Source organism: Pelobates fuscus, chromosome 9 (genome assembly GCF_036172605.1).
Source record: "Pelobates fuscus isolate aPelFus1 chromosome 9, aPelFus1.pri, whole genome shotgun sequence".
Taxonomy (NCBI): domain Eukaryota; kingdom Metazoa; phylum Chordata; class Amphibia; order Anura; family Pelobatidae; genus Pelobates; species Pelobates fuscus.
Genome location: NC_086325.1, coordinates 49,270,718 through 49,295,198, shown reverse-complemented (window position 1 = coordinate 49,295,198; position 24,481 = coordinate 49,270,718). Strand labels below are relative to the sequence as shown.

General features: G+C 39.0%; 1 protein-coding gene across 1 annotated transcript in view; it reads left to right on the top strand.

The window, feature by feature from the left end:
* TRPC5 (transient receptor potential cation channel subfamily C member 5) overlaps positions 1–24,481 on the top strand; it is a 284,905-nt gene that overhangs the window by 80,593 nt on the left and 179,831 nt on the right. Inside the window, exon 2 of the mRNA XM_063431927.1 lies at positions 22,285–22,683. Coding sequence (XP_063287997.1) covers positions 22,306–22,683 — 378 coding nt within the window. The 5' untranslated portion in view covers positions 22,285–22,305. The remainder of the gene's footprint in view (positions 1–22,284; positions 22,684–24,481) is intronic.

Genomic DNA, 24,481 nt, shown 5'->3' with positions numbered 1-24,481 from the left:
GGAGTTTTTTGTGAAAGAGACCACCATTTAAGGGACATTCTAAGCGCCATCTCTACGTTAGCCTGTTATAGTAGTTATGGTGCTAGTAGGCTATGGAAGGTGTCCCTCAAGTTCCGTATCAAACCAGCTGAGTGTTGTGACAAAAATCAAGAGAAGCCTAGAAACACATGGCCCAGTCCCTTACTTGTGTTATGGCTTATGTTGTGTTTACATTTTTACCAATTTCATCCATGCTTGGACAGCAGTTATAGGCTGAGCCACTTCATTTATAGAAAACTAGGAAATTGCTTACTGGTATGTAGGACGCTATGAATGACTTGTTAAGTACTAAGTACTGTATTATACACATTAATAGGACATATTTCTTGGTGTTACTAGTTACAATTATAAAGAAGCACACTTCTCCCTAGAGTCTGTCTGAGAAATAGCTAGTATTGATCCAAACAGCATTAAAGGTGACAGTGCAATAGACCAAACCTATTGAACTCCACTTGCCTGTATGTTTTTTTTTTTAATTTAAACCTTTTAATGTAAAACCCAGCCAAAAGCTGGTATATATATATTGTTATTTGAAGCACGGTCCTACCGTTATCTACACTTTACTGTAACATAACTTTTTTTACTGTGTTTAAAATTTTATAGTTGAAAGCTGTATCTGTACTTGAATGAACTTTTTTAAAAAAACGTAAATAAAGATTTATATATATAAAAAAAAAACCCAGCCAAAAGCTCAGTCTGTCTGGGAGCAAGCACATCAATAGACAAATTTATGCTGAGCTCAGGGTGTTGACGGTTATTTTAATGGAACAGCCAGTATGTGAGGCCGCTTGGCCACTGCCGGTATTGCAGGAATACTGGCAATACAAATGCCGGTATATTTCTCAGTATCAACTGAGATTAGATTGCAATACGGGCATCAGACAGTAGGGGTCGCTGTGTGTGGAGAGAGGCAGGGATAGGAATTTACAGCATATCAGTGCCTCTCTCTACTTACTGATCCGCGGGGGAGGATCTCCACAGCACAGATAGTCCAGCCAGCAGCTCCCAGCCTGCAGAGACAGCCTACAGATCAGATAAGAGAGGGATGAGGTGGGTGAAACATGTGGTAGGACAGGCTGCAGGCAGACATGGGGGGGACACCGAGACGCTGCGAGAAATGGAGACCCTGCAAGATATTGGGAGCAATCTACGTCTATACAGCAGAATCAACTGTAAGTAGTTTTTTGGTTGATTTTAAAGAATTGTCTCTTATATCACTCCTGTGATGTTATGCATGCATAGTTAATTATGCAAATTAATATGGCTGGTATTTTTTTTCCAAGAAAGGTGGCAACCCTAGTGCTGTCTGCATAGTATGCCCTTTTCTTGGCTATTTCTTGCATTCACGCCAGGCTGACCTTCAAAGTTTTGGGGCATGTTGGCCCCTTTTGGAGGTTCTGGTTACATGACTTGCGTCAGTGGCCCACCCTTTTATCCCGCCCACTGACATCCTGCTTCACCGGACACTGCTGCTAGGGGATATAGATTTACTTAAAAACTAAATGCGAGAGATTAGCATAGGGTATGTGTTTTCTTATAGCTGCATCTTGTGAGTTTCCCTCCAACACCATCTACATCAGATACATGACACTTGGGAGGTATGACTGTTTTAGTGTTTTCTGTCAATAAGATTCTGTAATTAGGCCCCATCATAATAGTCAGCACCAGGCCCAAAGGGCTCCTAATCTGAACCTGGTTGCAACAGGCAGTCAGCAGCACCAGATCAATACAAGTGGGGATCATCCACACTAGACAAGAACAATCAAGCACATAGTAGCCAGATGCAAGATGTTAGCAGGAACAGTATAAATTGAAAGACCCAACCAAGATACAGGGATTGTGAAACATCTGCCAAGAATAAGGCTGAACCTGCCAGACGAACCACAGTAAGTAGCAAAGAGCATTTCAAATTTGAGATCCTAATAACCGAACTGGAAACATTCTCTATGTCAGCTATGCATTCATTCAGCTAAACTGGCCTTAAATTTGAAAATTACTTTAAATTATAATTTTAATAAATAACCCTATTTGTACAGTAGTTTATAATTTAGAATTAGTAGAATTATATCTCTTTAAAAAAAGAAAACGGTGTATTTGTTATTGTGTTGACCATGACATAGCTGCTAGACTTTTTTTAGTGCCACTAAACTCATATCTTGTGCAGAGTGCAAACGGTAAAACAAAGTGTCATTATGCTGACTTGCTGAGCACATTTATTCAGGAACCAAGCATTTTGGAAAATTTATGGAACTGCTAATTTTAAGCCGAATTATAAAAATTACCTATGTTTTGTCTCGTTTGCGTTAGACTACAATATACATTTCCTTTGTAAGTTCTTTACAACTCCCAGTTTGGCATATTGCACTCTGAAGATTAGCTCTGAACTCTATTTAAACCCTTCGTATATTTAAACGCATTTATCTTATCCTTCCAACTTATTCTCTGCTCTAAGCTATACATATTAAGTTGATTAGCACTAGAGAGAAAAAAAAGGGTTAGACAGACAGAAAAATGATTTCTTAATTCCGGTCACAGTGTGTGTTTCTTCATTAGATTGTGACTACCTCAACAGCAGAGAAAGATTCAGTCAAAATGGATTACATTCATGTAGGATCAGAGGATGGGTGGAAAATTGTATTCCTGGGGCAAGCTTTGCGACAGACCCAGAAATGTAAGCGTCTGTAAATACATTTGCTGCGCACAGCCTAGTACTAAGTAGAAGCTAAAGGAACATTGGTCATTTGTATCAAACAGACAACAATCAGAACTGTGTGCACATTCTGTAAAGCAAGCACAGAACGCATCCAGGGATTTTAGAAAAGCTATGGTAGCTAGCACAAGAAATTAGTTACATCCTGTAGGTATTTGCACGCACAAATGTATGTGTCCTTATAGGCAACGTTTCAACACAGCAGAGTCTTTATCAAGCTATAATGGTTTGGAGTCGAAATATTGCCTTTCGTATCCAATAAAGACTCCACTGGATGTACCCTTGATTTTACAGATCTCTCTTTTAAGAGCTTGTAACAATGACTGATGGGGAGATAGGATGGAGGCCCCCAGTTTTAGGAGAATGATGTGTGGATTTCTACATTTAATTAAAATTTTCAAATCTCAAAAATACATATTTGTTAAATATACAGAGATGAGTAAACATAATATTAAAAATCATTGAAAATTACAGTTCTCTTTTAAATTGATTCAATCTCATGTTTCTTTTAAAAACAAATTAGCGAAATTGACATAGATTTCCTGCAGGAATAACAGGCATTCAGCATCATGCCGTATCTATCTGGTGAAAACGTCATATTCCATGACAACACTCAATGGGTAGCTCCCCATTCTCCCCACTATTGCTTCTGAAGCTTTTTTTCTCAAACATTCCAAACCTAATGATGTAAGCTGTAGTCATTCTTGCTGGAGTAGAGAGGCCATCAACACTGTTGCAGAGCTTACAACGTTCTAATGGTATGTCCTGTGAATAACACGGTATGTCCTGTGAATAACACTGGACATTAAGGTTAAGACTCCATCAGCACACCCATTCTGCTGTTTCCTAAAGGATTGTCTAATATGATCATCTGGCTAAGCCTAGCAGCAGTAAAATAATAGGGATTACGCCTCTCAACCAAGATAATTCAAAGTTCTGCTTACTACTCATTCCATGATCATTATTTGACTTTATTAGTCATTTTGAAGTGGCCACCTCCACATTGAAAAATATTCATATGTTTAAACAGCAATGAGAGACACATTCGTTATAGCTTGTTTACACACGATCACAATATGAATCTGTTCAAATAGTTATTTTAAATGTTTTGTATTCAAAGCAATTCTATGTGACTAAAGCGACTGGTACCGACAACAGAGGTTTAAAAATCGACAATCATAAATAATAAAAAAAAAAATCATAAATTGTCCTAACCTCTTTTTCATTACTCGTCGGCGTTACAACTAGAGAATAAATTGCACCCTTGTAACCAGCTCTATTAATAAAGCAGACTAACAGTCTTATTGGATACATTGATTATTATTGTGCAAAAGCGTTTGCCAAGATGTTAGAAGAGAAAAAAATGGGATTGTTTCCAACTTAATGTTTTTGCTTAGCAAAATGTCCATGTAAGCACATCATCACGTCTATTTGTTGACCGTAGAAATCTAGCGATGTCATTGCAAGTGGGACAATGTCCAGCCCCCCACACACTTAGGTAACAGCGTGGTCTGCCAACATACCTTGTATTGCTGATTAACTCTGGAAGCACAACGAAGCATACACTACAATCTCATAAATAAGAAACAGAATGAACAGCTGGGAACATCCAAATAAGATCGTATGTTTTAATTGCATCTTAGACTACATTAAATGGTGTGCTTTTAATTCATTTTCATGCAGATTTGCTTTATTACCTCTTCTTCCAGTGGGGTTTTCTGTTTAAAGTTTTTGGATTTGCTGCAAAGAAACATTTGCTTATTTGTCAATATGTTTTTAGATTATGACATTTGGAATATTAAGAAGTAAATTTATTTATTATGATACTGACAAAACAAAAATCCCTCCTTTGGATTAACATTAAAAAGAAAAGTGAGGCATTATTTTCAACCTAAAGGAACATTATAGTGTATTCCTAACACTATAGTGTCACTCTGCCTTCCTGCCCCCTTCCCGATCCACCTGAGCCAAGACAGGGTTAGAAAAAAACTTTCTTTCACTTAAATGGTTCCAGCCCTGAAATCCCTCAGTGCTGGATTGGGCATCTCCTCCTGCAACGTTACAGCGTTTCAGTAATCTAATGTGCATGCGCGGCAAGCACCACACGCACATTGGGCCTTCATCATAGACAAATGATTAGATCAGTTCTTTCCTATGGGAATGTTCAAGATGTTGGGTGTTGAGGACCTTCAGAGTAGATTTATTGAGTTAAAGTCTGTGAAAATGCAGGAAGAGACTCTAGTGGCTGTTTGGAAGACAGCCACTGGAGACTGTTTTAACACAACACTGTAAACATTGTGGTTTCTCTAAAAATGCTACATTTCCCATGGCAAGGTTAAAGGAACAGGAACACTGCACCCAGAAGACCACGTCAATGAGATGACATGGTCTGAATGCCTATAGTGTCCCTTTAATGACTGATGCAATACTTGCATCCTCCTTCAATATTCAGTATGAACCATGATGACGCCTATTTGAAATGGAGAAGAGGTCAGTTCCTCAAACAATATATTAGACGATAGGTCACAGAAAACCATATGCAAAAAAAAAGTTCTTACATACAAACAGTATGATAAACAACATTGCTGAGGATCAGTAAGCATCACATAGACACAAGGAAGGGAAGTTTGAAAGAGAAAATGGCTCAAAAGGGATTTAACAGCACATAATTACATTGTTCTCATCGTCATCTGCATTATCTCCCTGTAGTGCCCTTCCATATTTCAATGTGCCGTGCTCCAATAATTAGTTTGTTCTACTGGGGAACAATGTTTCCAGGTTAACTTTAATTATAAGCTATAAATAAACTATCACTTATAATTATATCAGTCAAGCTGCCATATGATACTACCAGAGAAAATCAATTTAATTCCTTTTTTTTTTTTGTCATTCTTTTATTGAAGTTTCCATGAACGGTAATAGGATGCACAAAAGTGAAAACAAACTAAAAAATGTGTATTAACAATCAAAAATCACAATATAACATCAGTGTTTCAACCACTAGGTTCTTGATAAAGGTTGATGTTATGCTATGATTTTTGATTGCTAATGCACATTTTTCTGCGAGAACTGTGAGTGCTCTAAATTCATCATAATAAAAATATATATTTCCTAAAATGTTTAATTCTCTTTGAATCCACTTTGACAGATAGATCTGTGTTATTTAATCTACATCTTAACCAGATATACAGCGTAATCTGTAAAATAAAAAAGTAAATATATTTTAAAACTTAGTTATCTAATGAGACTATGGGATAAGTATAGGTAAATCGGCCTTCCAGAAATTAATTGGGAGCAAATGTATTAAACCCCAATTTTCTTTAAACTTAAAAAAAAACAAGACCAAATTTTGAGAGACAAAAAACCCAGTAGATAGCAACTATGTTGTCAAGCTATTTTTAACGCGTTTCGCCTTTTCAAGGGACTATGTTGTTAAGCTATTTTTAATGCGTTTCGCCTTTTTAAGGTTCTTGTTTATAAAATGTTTTAATAGACCAACATCAAGTATCACCATATAAAGGTGCAAAATTAAAATAAAGCAGGGGGTGGGGCCGGGCCGCCAAGCAGAGCGGCAGCAACCTAAGCCAGCTCCGTCAAAACACAGCCCAAAAACCCGCATAAAAACCCTAAATACCCGCTAAAAAACGGGAACAAGTCGGGAACCGAGGGGAGATATGCCCGGGAGCGGAGTACTGATGATCCCGACCCGCTAACAGCACACAACGAGCACGAGGCCCACACGAGGCCCAGACACATATGGCCCACGATGAGCACAAACAGCGTCGGAGCCAGGGGTCCCGGCCTGGCCCCGCTCCCCCCCTTGTACAGGCCAATGGGGGTGATCCAGGCCTGAAAGCCCACACTTTGGAGGCTGGGGGAAGAGTCCCACAAGGCATGGGGCCTGACCCCATCTGAGACTGAGATGACCGGCGAATAACTCACTCCCGCACAGCAACAAGGCGCACCAGGAAGGCAGGCGACGGGAGCCCACGCTGAGACGCCTTGGTCCCTGGGGCGGCGGGCCTCGCGGCTGGAAACCCACGGGCGGCTGACCGGTTGACACGGAGCCGGCCCAGCTCTCTGGTTACAGGTGTGGTCCTGGAGACTGTGCCCTCCGACTCTGTGGGCCCTGTGACCGGGAGGACGCGCCGGCGGCAAGTATGAGACTGGAGGTGGGTGAGGCATGACTGGGCTGGAGCTTCATAGGGGCCGTGCTTGGAATGGGGAGGTGCAGGAGGAGGCGCCATGCGGACTTACCGGACGGAGAGATGCTGGAAATGCCAACGCCTCCGAGTGCTCACAATGCAGCGGGACCTCGAGTGGACACGGGGATCTGCCTTGGGGGTGGAAAGAGGGGGCCCGCTAAACTGGGGGAACCGGGGGGACTTGGATGTGTGCAACCTGCCCAACGCACATATGACCCTGCACTGGAACAAAACCCGAGGGAGACCAAGATTTCACACCGCATGATCCCCCGTGCCAGGCACATCATAACTCTCCCCAGCGAAGGGACTTTTGATTCAACATGAGGACAATTGATCTCTAAACGAGCACGCACACAAACTTAATGTCTCTACTACTGCCTAATTACATAGCCAGGCTGTTACAATGGTTGACGACTTTTAACATGCTTGTACCTAGGCATAGAAATGACCATGCTTATTGAGACACACATATATATATATATATATATATATATATATATATATATATACATATATATTAAGTTCTGTTTATACACATTTTTTAATCCATGACTGCTGCGAAAATCATCTTACTCTGTCATGTAGACACTGCTCAAGTTGCCTAGTTGCCAGCGGAAGTTGCACAATGCTCCAACAGGGGCTAAAGTTTGCTGTTTAGCGCTCAGTCAATGAGCTTTATACGTCACGGCTTAATTGTTATATATTTGCCCTGCGCATCAGCTTCAGATTGCATATGCGATACATGGTTGTTCATTACAATAACCAGGCGATTGCATTATAAGACGTAAACCAATATGTTTCCATCTGAACACTGCAATAACCATGCTCATTGAGGCATACATATATACTATCAGCTCTGACGACTTTGCACTAGTGATGTCCCGAACGGTTCGCTTGCGAATAGTTCCTGGCGAACATCAAATGTTCGCGTTCGCCACAGATGGCGAACATATGCGATGTTTGGTCCGCCCCCTATTCGTCATCATTGAGTAAACTTTGACCCTGTACCTCACAGTCAGCAGACACATTCCAGCCAATCAGCAGCAGACCACCTCCTAGACAGCATACAATTTAGATTAATTCTGAGGCTGCATTCTTTTTTTTTTTTGTGTGTGTTTATTATACATTATCCTCCATAGCCAGTAACATGTGTTTATTATACATTATCCCCCATAGCCAGTAACCCGTGTTTATTATACATTATTCCCCCATAGCCAGTAACCTGTGTTTATTATACATTATCCTCCCATAGCCAGTAACCTGTGTTTATTATACATTATCCCCCCATAGCCAGTAACCTGTGTTTATTATACATTATCCCTCCATAGCCAGTAACCTGTGTTTATTATACATTATCCTCCCCATAGCCAGTAACCTGTGTTTATTATACATTATCCCTCCATAACCAGTAACCTGTGTTTATTATACATTATCCCTCCATAGCCAGTAACCTGTGTTTATTATACATTATCCCCCCATAGCCAGTAACCTGTGTTTATTATACATTATCCTCCCATAGCCAGTAACCTGTGTTTATTATACATTATCCCTCCATAGCCAGTAACCTGTGTTTATTATACATTATCCCGCTATAGCCAGTAACCTGTTTTATTATACATTATCCCTCCATAGCCAGTAACCTGTGTTTATTATACATTATCCCTCCATAGCCAGTAACCTGTGTTTATTATACATTATTCCTCCATAGCCAGTAACGTGTGTTTATTATACATTATCCCTCCATAGCCAGTAACCTGTGTTTATTATACATTATCCCTCCCATAGCCAGTAACCTGTGTTTATTATACATTATCCACCCATAGCCAGTAACCTGTGTTTATTATACATTATCCTCCCATAGCCAGTAACCTGTGTTTATTATACATTATCCCTCCATAGCCAGTAACCTGTGTTTATTATACATTATCCATCTATAGCCAGTAACCTGTTTTATTATACATTATCCCTCCATAGCCAGTAACCTGTGTTTATTATACATTATCCCTCCATAGCCAGTAACCTGTGTTTATTATACATTATTCCTCCATAGCCAGTAACGTGTGTTTATTATACATTATCCCTCCATAGCCAGTAACCTGTGTTTATTATACATTATCCCTCCCATAGCCAGTAACCTGTGTTTATTATACATTATCCTCTCATAGCCAGTAACCTGTGTTTATTATACATTATCCCTCCACAGCCAGTAAGTAACCTGCGTTTATTATACATTATCCCCACCATAGCCAGTAACCTGTGTTTATTATACATTATCCCTCCACAGCCAGTAAGTAACCTGCGTTTATTATACATTATCCCCACCATAGCCAGTAACCTGTGTTTATTATACATTATCCCTCCTATAGCAAGTAACCTGTGTTTATTATACATTATCCCCCCATAGCCAGTAACCTGTGTTTACTATACATTATCCTCCCCATAGCCAGTAACCTGTGTTTATTATACATTATCCCTCCATAGCCAGTAACCTGTGTTTATTATATATTATCCCCCCATAGCCAGTAACCTGTGTTTATTATACATTATCCCTCCCATAGCCAGTAACCTGTGTTTATTATACATTATCCCTCCCATAGCCAGTAACCTGTGTTTATTATACATTATCCCCCCCATAGCCAGTAACCTGTGTTTACTATACATTATCCTCCCCATAGCCAGTAACCTGTGCTTATTATACATTATCCTCCCATAGCCAGTAACCTGTGTTTATTATACATTATCCCTCCCATGGCCAGTAACCTGTGTTTATTATACATTATCCCCCCATAGCCAGTAACCTGTATTTATTATACATTATCCCCCATAGCCAGTAACCTGTGTTTATTATACATTATCCCCCATAGCCAGTAACCTGTCTTTATTATTCATTATCCCTCTCATAGCCAGTAACCTGTGTTTATTATACATTATCCCCCATAGTCATTTATCGTTGGACCTAGGCAGCATGATGTCTTAGGCTGGCCCAGAGAGTGAGTGAGTGAGTGAATAATATAATATATATGTTCAGAAACATATTAGTAATATATGTAAATCGGGTTCATGCAAAGAGGGTGAAAAGGTATTAAAGAAAAACACACTTTTTGCATCAAATTTACAAAGCCAAACTTTTAAAAGCTTTCCTCATTTCTTTCTCGGGATGAGAGATATATCGGTTGTAGACTGAGGATTTCCATCTGCCCAATCTTTTAATAATATGCACTGGAGTGTCAGTGTTGAAGGATACCGAAGCTGCCCCTATTCTAAATGAAAGACCCGAGACGTGGATACAACCCAATCTTAGGAGTAGTGTTCTGATGTAGAAGATGAATTTAGCCGAAGTCAGAGGGATTCAGTGAGAGTAGTGGTGAAATGTGTGTGGCACGACTGAGTGTGGGTAAGTAAGAGTCAAGTGTTTTAACTGGGCACTAGTTCTAGGCGGGATAAAGTGGTATAGCGAATGGATGAGTAGTTTGGTTCGTTTTAGAGGTTTGTAGAGAAAGTATATAGTGATCATGATTTTTAGCGATATCTAATATTTTTAAGGTGGTCCCAGTGCCACCACTCATATCTGGTGTCACAATAGCTTGCATTTAAAAAAAACAAAAACTTTTTTGACTGTAATATAATAGCAGTCAGTTTCCTTCACACATGTGCGTTTCAGGGCCTGCCAGGGCACAGTGTCACACCAGTGCAACTCATATCTGGTGTAACAGTAGTGTACATTAAAAAAAAAACTAGAAATTTGACTGTGAAATAATAGCAGTCAGTTTCCTTCACACGTGTGCGTTTCAGGGCCTGCCAGAGCACAGTGTCACACCAGTGCAACTCATATCTGGTGTAACAGTAGTGTACATTTAAAAAAAAAAATACAGGGGGCTTGTTGTCACCTTTCGGGGATCATGGTGTTGTACGTGGCTGGGTGGAGGAAGAGACCTTCAATGACATCAGTGAGGACAAGGAACGGGACATGGCTAGCTTGGTATCCAACCTTGTGCAAATGGGGAGTTTGCGGTTGTGCAAATGGACTGTTTGCGGAGCGTTAAACAGGGAGTTTGGTCTGTCACTGTGAAGCGGGCGTAACCCTTACACTACCTGATCGATACAACATCATCCCTGATATTTTAAAGCACGTTATTCCAAACAATTTAGGAATGTTAGGTGATTTATGCCCTTTATGGATTAAAACCAGACTCTACATCAACTGTGTAATTTTCCATGGGAGTTTTGCCATGGATCCCCCTCTGGCATGCCACAGTCCAGGTGTTAGTCCCCTTGAAACAACTTTTCCATCACTATTGTGGCCAGAAAGAGTCCCTGTGGGTTTTAAAATGTGCCTGCCTATTGAAGTCTATAGCGGCCCGATCGCGAACATTTGCGGAAGTCCGCGTTTGCCGCTCGCGAACGGAAAATGTCATGTTCGCGACATCACTACTTTGCACTCATTTTGCGGCGCGCTCATTCTGCGATTAATTGACCGTGGTCATACTGTTAATAGGATTCTTCATAGCATCGTGACGCATGTCTCATATATTGTTACCATGTGCAATTACCGTACTGCACACTGTATTGAATTTCGTTGAATGCATGTATAGTCTGACGTGTATGCCTCTGCGCAGGCAACCATACACTACATCTATCACCCGGTAATATGCCTCTCATGCTTTTCTGTGACACCAATAAAAATATTCAAAACAAAATTAAAATAAAGCAATTGTATCTGGACTGATTTTACCGAGATACAGATTTGATTATTTTAATAGCACTAGTTTGTATACATAGCAATAAATAAATTCCGAAACAGAAAAAATAAATATTTATTCAATGCAAAGTTAGCATTTCCAACCATGCAAAATAATTTCTGTGGCTGCAAACTTCCTTATCACAGTGTCCCACAGGGTGAGCAAGCAATGTGAGATAGAAAATAAACAAAAAATAACCAAAGTATAAACAAATAAATAACCACATGGCAAACATGTTAAATATTTTTTTCATGGGCGTTTATTTATTCCTGGGTATAAAACATAGTGACATTATCTCGATGCAGCAGTACAGATGTCATTGCTTTGCAGTCAACTGCTAATTGTGATTTAAAAGGTGTGAAACGCGTTAGGCATAGATCCATAACGTTGTTTGCCCTCTTTGCTTTTTTTGTCCCTCATCATTTTGTCTGTCTCTTTTTTTCATTTTTAATATTCAAGTAAGTTGGAGATTTTACATTAAACCAGCTGCGGATGTATTAACCACTGGCAGCCCCTTGCTTGCTGACAGTAATCATCTTCACCTCACTCGTGTTCACCATCTTGGCTGAAGATCTAAAGTTATAACTGATGGGGTAAGAACAAATGTAATCTTTAGCACAGAAAGCCTTCCAATAAATTACTTAGCCAACTAACGCCCATGTTCTCTTATTTACATGGAAATATCCACCCATAACAAATAAAAACAAAATTAAATCAATTATTCTTTTAACGTCTTACACAGAAATAGAAATTAACTCTGGTAGCTTCAGCTGGTACATTCATTTTACTTTGTATTATTATTTTATATTTTTAATACTGTTTTGAATTTATTAATTTGATTACTAGTGCACAACAAGAAAAAAAGAAGCAGGTTAGAAGAAATATCTACAAATTGTAATCCAGACAATTGATACATAACTAAATTGCTATGTTTTGTGTGGGATTTAGATGTTTATGTTTGATTTTTCTTTTGCAAATGTGGAATTGCTCCACATTTGGGGTTTGTTCAATTTAATAAATATTCAGTTCAGATATTACTTTCTGCTTTCTTGTCAAACAGGAGAGAAAAGTGATAGCTGACGCATTTTACATTTTGCAGAAGCACTTGAGAAAATAAAGTTACCTATATTATATTCATCAGCGGACACACAGTTTTGCTCAGTGGGCATATGTGTGTCTGGGGTTTCTTCTACAGAAAGCCAAAGATAGTAGAGTATTGCAAGTAAGTAGAATGACCATCTATAGCTAATAGTAAGCAGATCTTCATGAAACATTGAAAGGATATACATAGTTACATAGCTGAAAAGAGACTTGCGTCCATCAAGTTCAGCCTTCCTCACATTTGTTTTTTGCTGTTGATCCAAAAGAAGGCAAACAAAACCCCAGTCTGAAGCACAATTTTGCAACAAGCTAAGAAAAAAAATCCTTCTTGACCCCAGAATGGCAGTCAGATTTATCCTTGGATCAAGCAGTTATTACCCTACATTGAAAGATTATATCAGTATATATCAATATAGTATTAACTTTAAGTATTAAAAGCATGAGTTGTGTGGCACTGGTAAAACAAATCATACCATTTACAGTGATATGGCAGTATTTACTTAAATAAAATTATAAATGTATTTATATCTACCATCGAAAATAATATGTACGTGGTTATATGAACGTGTTTCAACACTTTATATTCTCTATTGCAATACTACTTCCAATCTCCGTTATGACCCTTTCCATTTGAAAAAGATTGGCACCCATTTATATGAGCATTTACCGCTCGGCTTGGCAGCCATGGCTCCCGTACTTCAGCCCTGTTTAGCTGCATGTATCCATTATAACAGCATGATATCATTCTTGTGTTTTCCATTGCAGTTTTGTTTTCCAACACTGGTTGGTTAGAGATCTGAACACCGTACGGAATGCGCCTGGCGTCCTGTACATTTGTGTTTAACCTCACTGTTGTGATGGTAACAATGACTTAGAGATATGACATTATGTGTGTATCTATGTGAAATCGGTTTACAATGACATTGGGGCTGTATTCTGCTTGGCACCTCTTTTCTTTCTTTCAAATTATCATTCATCAGTAGCATACTAAAGACTAAAGGTACTGATTAAGTACCTTGGGAAACCTGTTTTGGCAATTTATAAAATTATTCAGTAACTTCTGGTGTAGTGCTAGTTGTTGGTCGTTGATCTTCAAACCAAATGCTGGCAAACTGGTTTTACTCGTGAAAATCTCTACCTTTGCCAGGGACAGCAAACTCTGTAAGTGCCATTTTTGCCATTCAAAATATTTGTCTTCATGTACTCCGTACAGTGTCCGTAAATGAGCGAGTTTTTTTTGCAGCGTGTGTTTTTGACGAGTTATTCTCTAAAGCCTCAGTTATTGGAATTGGAAGTTTTTTATCTTTCGGATACATAAAGCATTAATTAAAGCTGAGGGAAAGATGTGGGGACAAATAAACAGCCCGTTCTTGCTCATGCCCACCCGAAATCTTACCCTCGACAATTCACAAGATATTTGAAACTATAGGCCAAGGTCGTTACAGTTGGAGATTGTGATTCCCTTGTCTATTGATCATGATTTCCAGTTTACTGAATGCAAACCTACATCATATCCAGTGCATTTTTTATTTTTATTTTTAACGGATGGAATACAGGTACCTGTTATATTTTATTACAGGGTGATATGAGATATACCATTGGCCATGTCATGGTGTTGAAGAACTGTGTTTTGGGGATTTGATTGCTGTGTGCTTGGTATATTGTGATCTTTCTATAATAGTTCTATTAAAACATTTATCATCAGGTTACAAACTCAATGAATGCTTTAATTTCTCGGTACTACAAGTGCAGCTGTTTTTTGCTTGATGTGGGCAGAGGTTTTAGAAGACACTGAAGTGAAAATATCTATTCGTCACCCAAACACGTTTTTGTTCTATAGAACTGGGTAAATTACCCACTGATTGCACTGTTCAGAGTAGAAATAATTATACAAGGATGTTGGTCTTTGTGTCTGCATTGCATTGCGTAATAAGGACTGTCAGCATCTATCAGCAGAAACTGAACAGCGTATGCAGCAACTTCATGCCTGTTATGTCAGAACCAATTGCAGTATCCGCTGTAGGTGTGAATACTGTATTCCTCTATACGTGAAAGGCAGGAAGCCTCAGTTATCTGTCAATGCAGCCTTACATAATTGCATTTGCTCAGGGAATGAGTTGTATCCGTTTTTATCATAGAAAGGAAAAAACAACTATTCTAGTTGTGCATAGTATTGTTACAAGTCTGAAAGACATATATTTTATTTCTTCTGACAATAAAAGATTGCTGTCACGTTTAAACATTTGTTATGAAGGAACACAACTGCAGATTTCGTATAGTTGAATTTTTATTAACGAAAGTAAAAGGAAAAGACTTTAATTCCAATTTACAGGTACTGAAGCTTTAAGTAGTAAATGATAACTGAAGTCCACAGTTACAGGCACTGTAGCTTTAAGGAGTAAACGGTAGTAAATTGCAGACACTGAATCAATAAGGAGTCTCTTAGTAGAGTTAACGGTTTAGGTGATAAGTAATTACAATAGCTGTTCCATACTTTAACTGAAGCAAGACAGATGCAGATAACTGATATGAAGTATGAATTGAAGTTAGCTGTAACGGGATTGTTTTTACCGAAGGACTTTTGGAGACAGGTAATAACAGCTTTTAGATGCAACTCTTATCACATTGGCTTTACTTAGCTTCCGGCACATAGAACACTGGTTCCCGAGATCTCCTCAGAGGCGTATGAAGAGTGTTTAATCCTTAGTCGTGGATGAGGAGAGGTGAAGGGAACTTTGCAGAGTCTTTCAGTCCGGTCTGGTAGCAGAGGCTTTCACCATGAAGTTGTAGCCGGGTTGTGAGTAAGGAACGTAGTTCAATAATCCAGCCCTGATCAGCTGGTGCAGTCAGATTAAATAGGCAGACCGTGTCATACAGGGGTGTGGCTAGGCTCCGTGGAACCAGGAAGTAAGAGGATACCATAGTTAAGGCATTACAGTACCCCCTCTCTAATGAGCAACCTCTGGGTGCTATTGATTTGGCTTAGAAGGGTTATGCTTGTGAAATTTGGAAATCAATTTATTAGCATGAACAACAGAGGAGTTTTCCCATGTATCTTCATCAACACCATATCCTTTCCATCTGATGAGGTATTGTAAGGAGCCACGATGGATCCTTGAATCCAGTATACTTTGAATTTCGTATTCTTCTTCACCCTGGACCAATATGGGATCAGGAGAAGTAGTGACATTTCTTTGGAAAGGGTCAGGATGATAAGGCTTTAGCAAGGACACATGTTTGGATCTTTGGCATACAGAACAGGAATTGACATAAGATTCAATAGTTTGGTCTTGACGAGGCCACCAATAGTATCTTTTAGACAATTCAAGGGTCTTTTTCATACCTGGATGACCTGCCAGAGGAGAATCATGAATAATTTCAAGTACTTTAATTCTGAAAGAGGGAGGTACATAAATCCGGTCTTTAAAATAGTAGAGACCGTTTTTCTTGGATAATTTACTTGATTTAGGAAGTTCAAGAGCGTCTTCACTGAGACCTTTAACGTCGTCGATAAGAGAAGATAGGATTCCAATGACTGTAGGAGGAGGAGACTCCAGTTCGGTGTCAGAACAACATGAGGTTTTAGCTGGTTCTTTCGTAGACTGGAGAATTGGAATACGTTGCAAGCATGTTTTCTTGCAATAATCAGAATCAAATGCAAGAGAGAAGGGAAACCATGAGATTTGAGGGTTGTGGTTCCTTAACCAGTTGATCCCTAATATAATAGGAAAAAATGGTGATGAGATGACATCAAATATAAGACTTTCCGTATGAGTATGATTGATGGTTACTTTTAGAGGGATGGATTCATGAAGTATTGGTCCCGATGAGATGAGGGACCCGTCAATCACTTTAACAGGTACAGAAGTTCTTTTACGAACACAAGGAATTTTATTCTTTGTTACAAAGGCTGAGTCGATGAATACTCCATTTGCACCGGAATCGATAACAGCCTTGGTTATAATTCTTTTATTGTCCCACTGTAATACAAGAACGATAGGGGACATTTGAGTATTTGCTGTAGAGGGAAGTACACTTAGGATGGAAGAGGCATGAGACTGCCTTCTGCCTTTTATCCGTTTCAATGAAGGACAATCAGAGACTAAATGAACTTGAGAGGCACAATACATGCATAGGTTTAATTGACGTCTTCGATTTTTCTCTTCAGGAGTGAGGGGACTTCTTATTATCCCTATTTCCATAGGTTCGATTGGTTCAGATGGGTTGTCAGGAGGCTTTGGAGCCCCTATTTCCATAGGTTCACTTGGTATGGAAGTCTTATCTGGAGCTTTTGAGGGAGTGAAAGGTTTGCGGTCTTTTGAATGTGAAAGGGCTTTTTCGGCCTTTCTTTCTCTTAATCTTCTGTCAATGCTGATTGATAGGCGAATTAGAGCGTTCAAATTAGTAGGGAGTTCTGTTCTAGATAATTCATCTTTTACAGCTTCCGATAAACCAATTCGAAACTGGTTGCGCAATGTGATGTCATTCCATTGCGTTTCTATAGCCCATCTTTTGAATTCAGCAATGTAATCTTCAACGGGTCTATTTCTTTGCTGTAGTGTTCTGATTGTTAAATCAGCTGTAGCTTGTTTGTTAGGATCTTCATAGAGAAGAGACATGGCTTCAAAAAATTCATCCAGTGAGTCTAAAATGGGGTCATCGTTTTCCAGAAAGGAATGAGCCCATGACATAGGTTCACCTCTTAGAAAAGAAATAACCGAACAAACTTTAGTTCTTTCTGTAGGATAGGATCTAGGTTTCAAAGCAATTAAAAGTTTGCAAGAGTTGAGGAACTCCCTGTATCTGGAACGATCTCCATAGAACTTTTCAGGGTTACACACAGCAGGATCACTAGCCGAGTGCAGAGTAGTATGAGGAGTATGAGTTTGTAAATCTCTGATATAAGTGAGAAGTCTTTCATTAGTAACTTGCAGGTCTTGCACACTTTGGGCTAGTGCATTAACTCTTTGATTCAGCGTAGCTATAGTAGAATCGAAATCTGCTGGATCCATTACAATGGCTGGATTATTCTGTCACGTTTAAACATTTGTTATGAAGGAACACAACTGCAGATTTCGTATAGTTGAATTTTTATTAACGAAAGTAAAAGGAAAAGACTTTAATTCCAATTTACAGGTACTGAAGCTTTAAGTAGTAAATGATAACTGAAGTCCACAGTTACAGGCACTGTAGCTTTAAGGAGTAAACGGTAGTAAATTGCAGACACTGAATCAATAAAGAGTCTCTTAGTAGAGTTAACGGTTTAGGTGATAAGTAATTACAATAGCTGTTCCATACTTTAACTGAAGCAAGACAGATGCAGATAACTGATATGCAGTATGAGTTGAAGTTAGCTGTAACGGGATTGTTTTTACCGAAGGACTTTTGGAGACAGGTAATAACAGCTTTTAGATGCAACTCTTATCACATTGGCTTTACTTAGCTTCCGGCACATAGAACACTGGTTCCCGAGATCTCCTCAGAGGCGTATGAAGAGTGTTTAATCCTTAGTCGTGGATGAGGAGAGGTGAAGGGAACTTTGCAGAGTCTTTCAGTCCGGTCTGGTAGCAGAGGCTTTCACCATGAAGTTGTAGCCGGGTTGTGAGTAAGGAACGTAGTTCAATAATCCAGCCCTGATCAGCTGGTGCAGTCAGATTAAATAGGCAGACCGTGTCATACAGGGGTGTGGCTAGGCTCCGTGGAACCAGGAAGTAAGAGGATACCATAGTTAAGGCATTACAATTGCATATAATATAACCTTATTGTTTATTATTTTGTATCGCACACACAAGTTAATATATTTTCAGTGCAAATTGTTACGTAATCTTCCATCTTAAAGTCTTTTTTAATCTGAAGCAATACGTCTGATACTGTGTGCTGAGAACATCCAGAATGCAAAATTCAAAAACCATCTTGAAGTGCGTTTTGTAGGTACCTGGCACATGCGCATGATGTCAGAATTTGTGAATGCACACTAGCTCATTTTACGACTTTAAAATGGCTGCACCATAGAGCAAGTGAAATTCAGGAAAAATGCTGAAATAAATATTAGCTTATTTGTAAGTATGTCAAAATTATATATATAGAGAGGATGTTATACATATAACATCCATAATAATTAAAAAATACTACAGTTTTCTTTTAACATCCATACCAATCCCTCAAAAAAGTAGACAAAAAAAAGCACAAAAAAGAGATAACAGTTGCTAATGTAATATGTGTACATATGTTTCCATATGGTTATTACCTGATAGGAACTAGGGAGTACTTTAATCATGGTTGTATTGTAAATGTAAAAGTTCTATGCTAGGTTATATGATAGGAATTAGTCACTATTTTGTGCAATGGTAAAAATCTAATAATTAATAAAGTAAATATCCTCTATATATATATATATATATATAGTGTGTGTGATTTTTTATATTGTAAATATTTATATATTTTGTATTTCTGTTTGAATTGTTCTTCTGTTTGAATGTTTTTGAAGACAGAAATAATGTTGTAAATTAGATTTTCTATTTTTAGAAATAGAGCTCAACAGAGCCTATGACAAAGAGGACAGAACCTACTTACAACCCCCCCCCCCCCCCCCCCATAGTAGTTGTTTCGTTATTGGCCAGGATAAACAGTAGAGGCATTTTTTCAGCTTTTGTAAGTCGTCATAAAATGTAATAAAAGTTTATTAAAAGTCAATTACAAACTGTTTTCAAGATGGATTCTTCGTTAAAACTTTCACACACAAATATTGTAGTGCTACATTACGTTTCTAGTGTAAACAAATATAGCTTTTAAACCTTCCATGTATTCTGTTTACTAGTTCTGTAACCCATTACTGCACTATGTTTTACTATTCCTGCACTTATTCTGAGAACCAGTCCCCATCCCTAATATTGCTCTGCATATTCAAGATGGTTGCTCAAAGACTGTATGTTTGTCATTGAAACAAAACAATTTAGGTGGAAAAAAAGGAAATGTATTTTCTTTCTCCCCTTCTCTTCTCCTTTCTTCTTTCCCAATGTTTTTGATTATATAAAGGAGTGGACAAGTTATCTCAGTCACCAATAGGATTTATATATACTTGTGTTTCTATTATATTCACAATTCAGTTTGCATGGTTTTAGGAAGATATACATTTTTGTGACAAAACTATACATTTTTATTTTTTAAATGTGTCAGTGCCGTACTAGTTTTTCCAGCTTCTTACGGATACAGAATGTAGCATGTCTATCAACCACAAGTATTCATGATTCATCTTCATTTACTTAATTATTGTTTATTTATTTAGTACTATTTATCAATGTAAAAAAATATTTAAGTTCCCAAAAATATTTACACATTATATTGGATCTCATATGTTATTTTCATCCATGTACAGTATCTCACAAAAGTGAGTACACCCCTCACATTTTTGTAAATATTTTATTATATTCTTTTCATGTGAAAACGCTGAAGAAATGACACTCTGCCACAATGTAAAGTAGTAAGTGTACAGCCGGTATTGCAGTGTAATTTCTCTGTCCCCTCAAAAAACTCAAACTTAATGTCTAAACCATTGGCAACAAAAGAGAGTACACCCCTGAGTAGAAATGTCCAAATTGGGCCCAATTAGCCATTTTCCCTTCCCAGTGTCATATGAGTCATTAGTGTTACAAGGTCTCAGGTGTGAATGGGGAGCAGGTGTGTTAAAGTTGGTGTTATCGCTCTCACACTCTCTCATACTGGTCACTGGAAGTTCAACATAGCACCTCATGGCAAAGAACTCTCTGAGGATCTGAAAAAAAGAATTGTTGCTCTACATAAAGATAACCTAGGCTATAAGAAATTGCCAAGACCCTGAAACTAAGCTGCAGCACGGTGGACAAGACCATACAGCAGTTTCACTAGACAGGTTCCACTCAGAACAGGCCTTGCTATGGTCGACCCAAGAAGTTGAGTGCACATGCTCAGCGTCAGATCCAGAGGTTGTCTTTGAGAAATAGAAGTATGAGTGCTGCCAGCATTGCTGCAGAGGTTAAAGGGGTAGAGGGGTCAGCTTGTCAGTGCTCAGACCATATGCCGCACATTGCATCAAATTGGACTGCATGGCTGTCATCCCAGGAGGAATACTCTTCTAAAGATGATGCACAAGAAAGCCCACAAACAGTTTGCTGAAGCAGACTAAGGACATAGATAACTGGAACCATGTCCTGTGGTCCAATGAGACCAAGATAAATCTGGTTCAGATGGTGTCTCGTGTGTGTTGGCAACCAGGTGAGGAGTACAAAGACAAGTGTGTCTTGCCTACAGTCAAGCATTGTGGTGGGAGTGTCATGGTCTGGGCCTGCATGAGTGTTGCCGGCACTGGGGAGCTACAGTTCATTGAGGGAACCATGAATGCAAACATGTACTGTAACATACTGAAGCAGAGCATGATCCCCTCCCTTTGAAGACTGGGTTGCTGGGCAGTATTCCAACACGATAACAACCCCAAACACACCTCCAAGATGACCACTGCCTTGCTAAAGAAGCTGAAGGTAAAGGTGATGCACTAGCCAAGCATTTTGTCCAGACCTAAACCCAATTGAGCATCTGTGGGGCATCCTCAAACAGAAGGTGGGGGAGCACAAGGTCTCTAACATCCACCAGATCTGTGATGTCATCATGGAGGAGTAGGACTCCAGTGGCAACCTGTGAAGCTCTAGCTAACTCCATGCCCATGAGGGTTAAGGAAATGCTGGAAAATAATGGCGGCCACACAAAATATTCGCACTTTGGGCCCAATTTGGACATTTCCACTTAGGGGTGTACTCACTTTTGTTGCCAACAAAAGTTTAGACATTAATGGCTGTGTGTTGGTTTATTTTGAGGGGACAGCAATTTTACACTGTTATACAGGCTGTACACTTACTACTTTACATTGTAGTAGAGTGTCATTTCTTCAGTGTTGTCACATGAAAAGATATAATAAAATATTTACAAAAATGTGAGGGGTGTACTCACTTTTGTGAGATACTGTACATAAAGGAACATTCTAGGCATCATAGCAATTTCATTTCAATTAAATTTTGATGGCGTCTGTTGGTTCTGGGTGCCTTCTTACCTTAAAGGTTTAAACCCAAGTTAATTAGATGACCTCCATTAGCTCAGTCCGTTGGTGGTAGGTCTGCATATAGGGACCTCTTTCTCCTTGCAACAGCATTTAGAAGTGGATCGGTGTGTGGGAGGCCGGTATGTTTGTGGGCCGTTGCACACTGAAATGTGTCAGTTGCCATCTTAACTTAGACCCCTTGCAGTGAAGTTCCATGTATAAGACAACCCCCAATTTTAGACTAAAAATAATTAGAAAAAAACATAGTCTTATACATGAAAAAATACAGTAAATGAACCCAACATTTATAATTTATTCTTGATCATAATTTTACCTACGTTCTAATACTTTTTCAGTGTAAAAATTTAATAATATATATGTATTTAAATATACTAACAATCTTTTTTGATTCCTCTCTTGCAGGTTATAATGTCACTATGAACAATGGCCCAGCTGTATTACAAGAAGGTGAATTATTCACCCTACAGAGACCGGATCCCACTGCAGATTGTGCGGGCGGAAGCAGAACTTTCATTAGAGGAAAAGGCCTACCTCATTGCTGTAGAGAAAGGAGACTATGCTAGCGTCAAGACTGCCCTGGAGGAGGCCGAAATCTACTACAACATCAACATCAACTGCATGGATCCGCTTGGCCGCAGTGCACTTCTCATAGCCATAGAGAACGAGAATCTGGAGATCATGGAGCTGCTGCTAAGTCACAACGTGTATGTCGGAGATGCTCTCTTGTATGCAATAAGGAAGGAAGTGGTAGGAGCGGTGGAACTACTTCTGAGTTACAGGAGACCGAGTGGGGAAAAACAGGTGAGTCCAAATTTATTATCAGTTTATTTTGTCAAAAATTTAAATCATGGGCAATGTATAGAAGAAGACAATGCAACACATACAAATAGCTAGGATCACCAACTCTTTTAATATGTGGTGTCTCACAGTAGTCGGAATCTTTTCTGTAAATTCTTCATCAAATTATGCCTCTATTCAGTTACTTTATTTTTCTAGGCTGTCGCAGCACTGAGGTAATGCAATCCTAGCTGTGCCAAAACCACAGATATAAGATGTAACTCTATTATAATAGACAAGAAAAGAAAATTATATCAACACTTAAATACTTTAAAATATTTGAATGTAACAGGCCTTTTAGAACATCAGAATTTGAATAAAGCACTGACAGCCATAATACCTCTCTTAAATAACTATTAGAATCTGTGCTGCTTGTCTAGAGTGAGTTTGTGAGTAACTAGAACCCAAGTACATCCCAAGTAGAATTTTAGAATGTCCTTTGCTATTGTAGGTAGCACTGCCTGAATCGAGACAGTTGGGTTGTACAGTACAGTTGTACTCTTTAATGATGATGGTCGCTGTTGATCATATTCCATGGATGTATCCATAGGAAAATACTTCATAATATTCATCATATTGCAGAAAACAAATATTCCACCCAGCTGCACACAACCCAGATATCTGATGTAAAGAGAGTGTTGGGTTCCTTCCACCCTATTCCTTTAGTCCCACCTTCTTCCACTGACCTCTTGTTTCACTCTGGACAAAGGCATCACAGGATTGCATTGAAGGAAGACCAATCATTCATGTAGCTTCTATACTCACAAACTCCATGAACATGCATACTAGTTGCTTAATTGTTTTTTTTCCCACACAGAAAGGGAAGTATATCGGGCAGCAGCAGAATGTGTAATTTCTGAGGTCCGAGCATAATGTAGTCTTCATCCCTATCTACATATTCATTTTACTTTGCTGTTCTCTTTATATCTCTGTTTAGTCTTTAGGAGCTAATGTCTTCAAACTCTGTACTGCACCGCAGATGATCTCACCCCCTTTTATTAAAAGCTGTATGTGCTGGATCCTAAGTATTCATGCAGCAGCTACAAACAGTTCAGTTCATGTCCCTCACTTGGTATAATGTAAGTGGTGATGGGAAACAGAGGCAGTGTGATAATCTCTTCCCTACTCGCCTCCAGGAATATCACATGCCTCCCAACAATGCCACTTTCTGCATGACTGTGCCTATGCCAGGATCCTGTCCTGCTGTACCTCTTCGGTTCCCTGGTGTGCCACATCTGGGAACACCAAGGATCTTCACCGGGCAGCACAGCACGAATGCTCCCTGCATGGTCCTGAAGGCAGAGAGCTGGCCAGACAGCATGACAGACAGGCCTGTCTATTTTGGGGTTATGTAAACGGGAATGCCTCTCATTGTTCGGAGATATGATATCACTAAAGGGGTGGGTCTGAATTTAAACCAATAGCCACCAATAGCAGCTGGTTTTCAGGAATGTATCCCTGGCAGGTGTCAGTCAAACAAGGAACATGTTTTAGAGAAATCGTAGTACAAGCACGGACCCTAACCCTAGCCATAACTTGAATAAATCATGTAGTCTAAAAGGCATATAATGTGAAGCATGTATTAAGGAAACATAATGGTTCGTTTATTATGAGGTCTCCAAAACCCCTAAATGGCATTATTTACCCCTAATTTCTCCCCCGGTAAACTGCCGGAATCATTTCTTGCTAATTAATTATTGCTAACCTTTTTGAGTATTGAATAATTTGGAAACACAACTTTTTGTTGACTCCTTATTTTTTC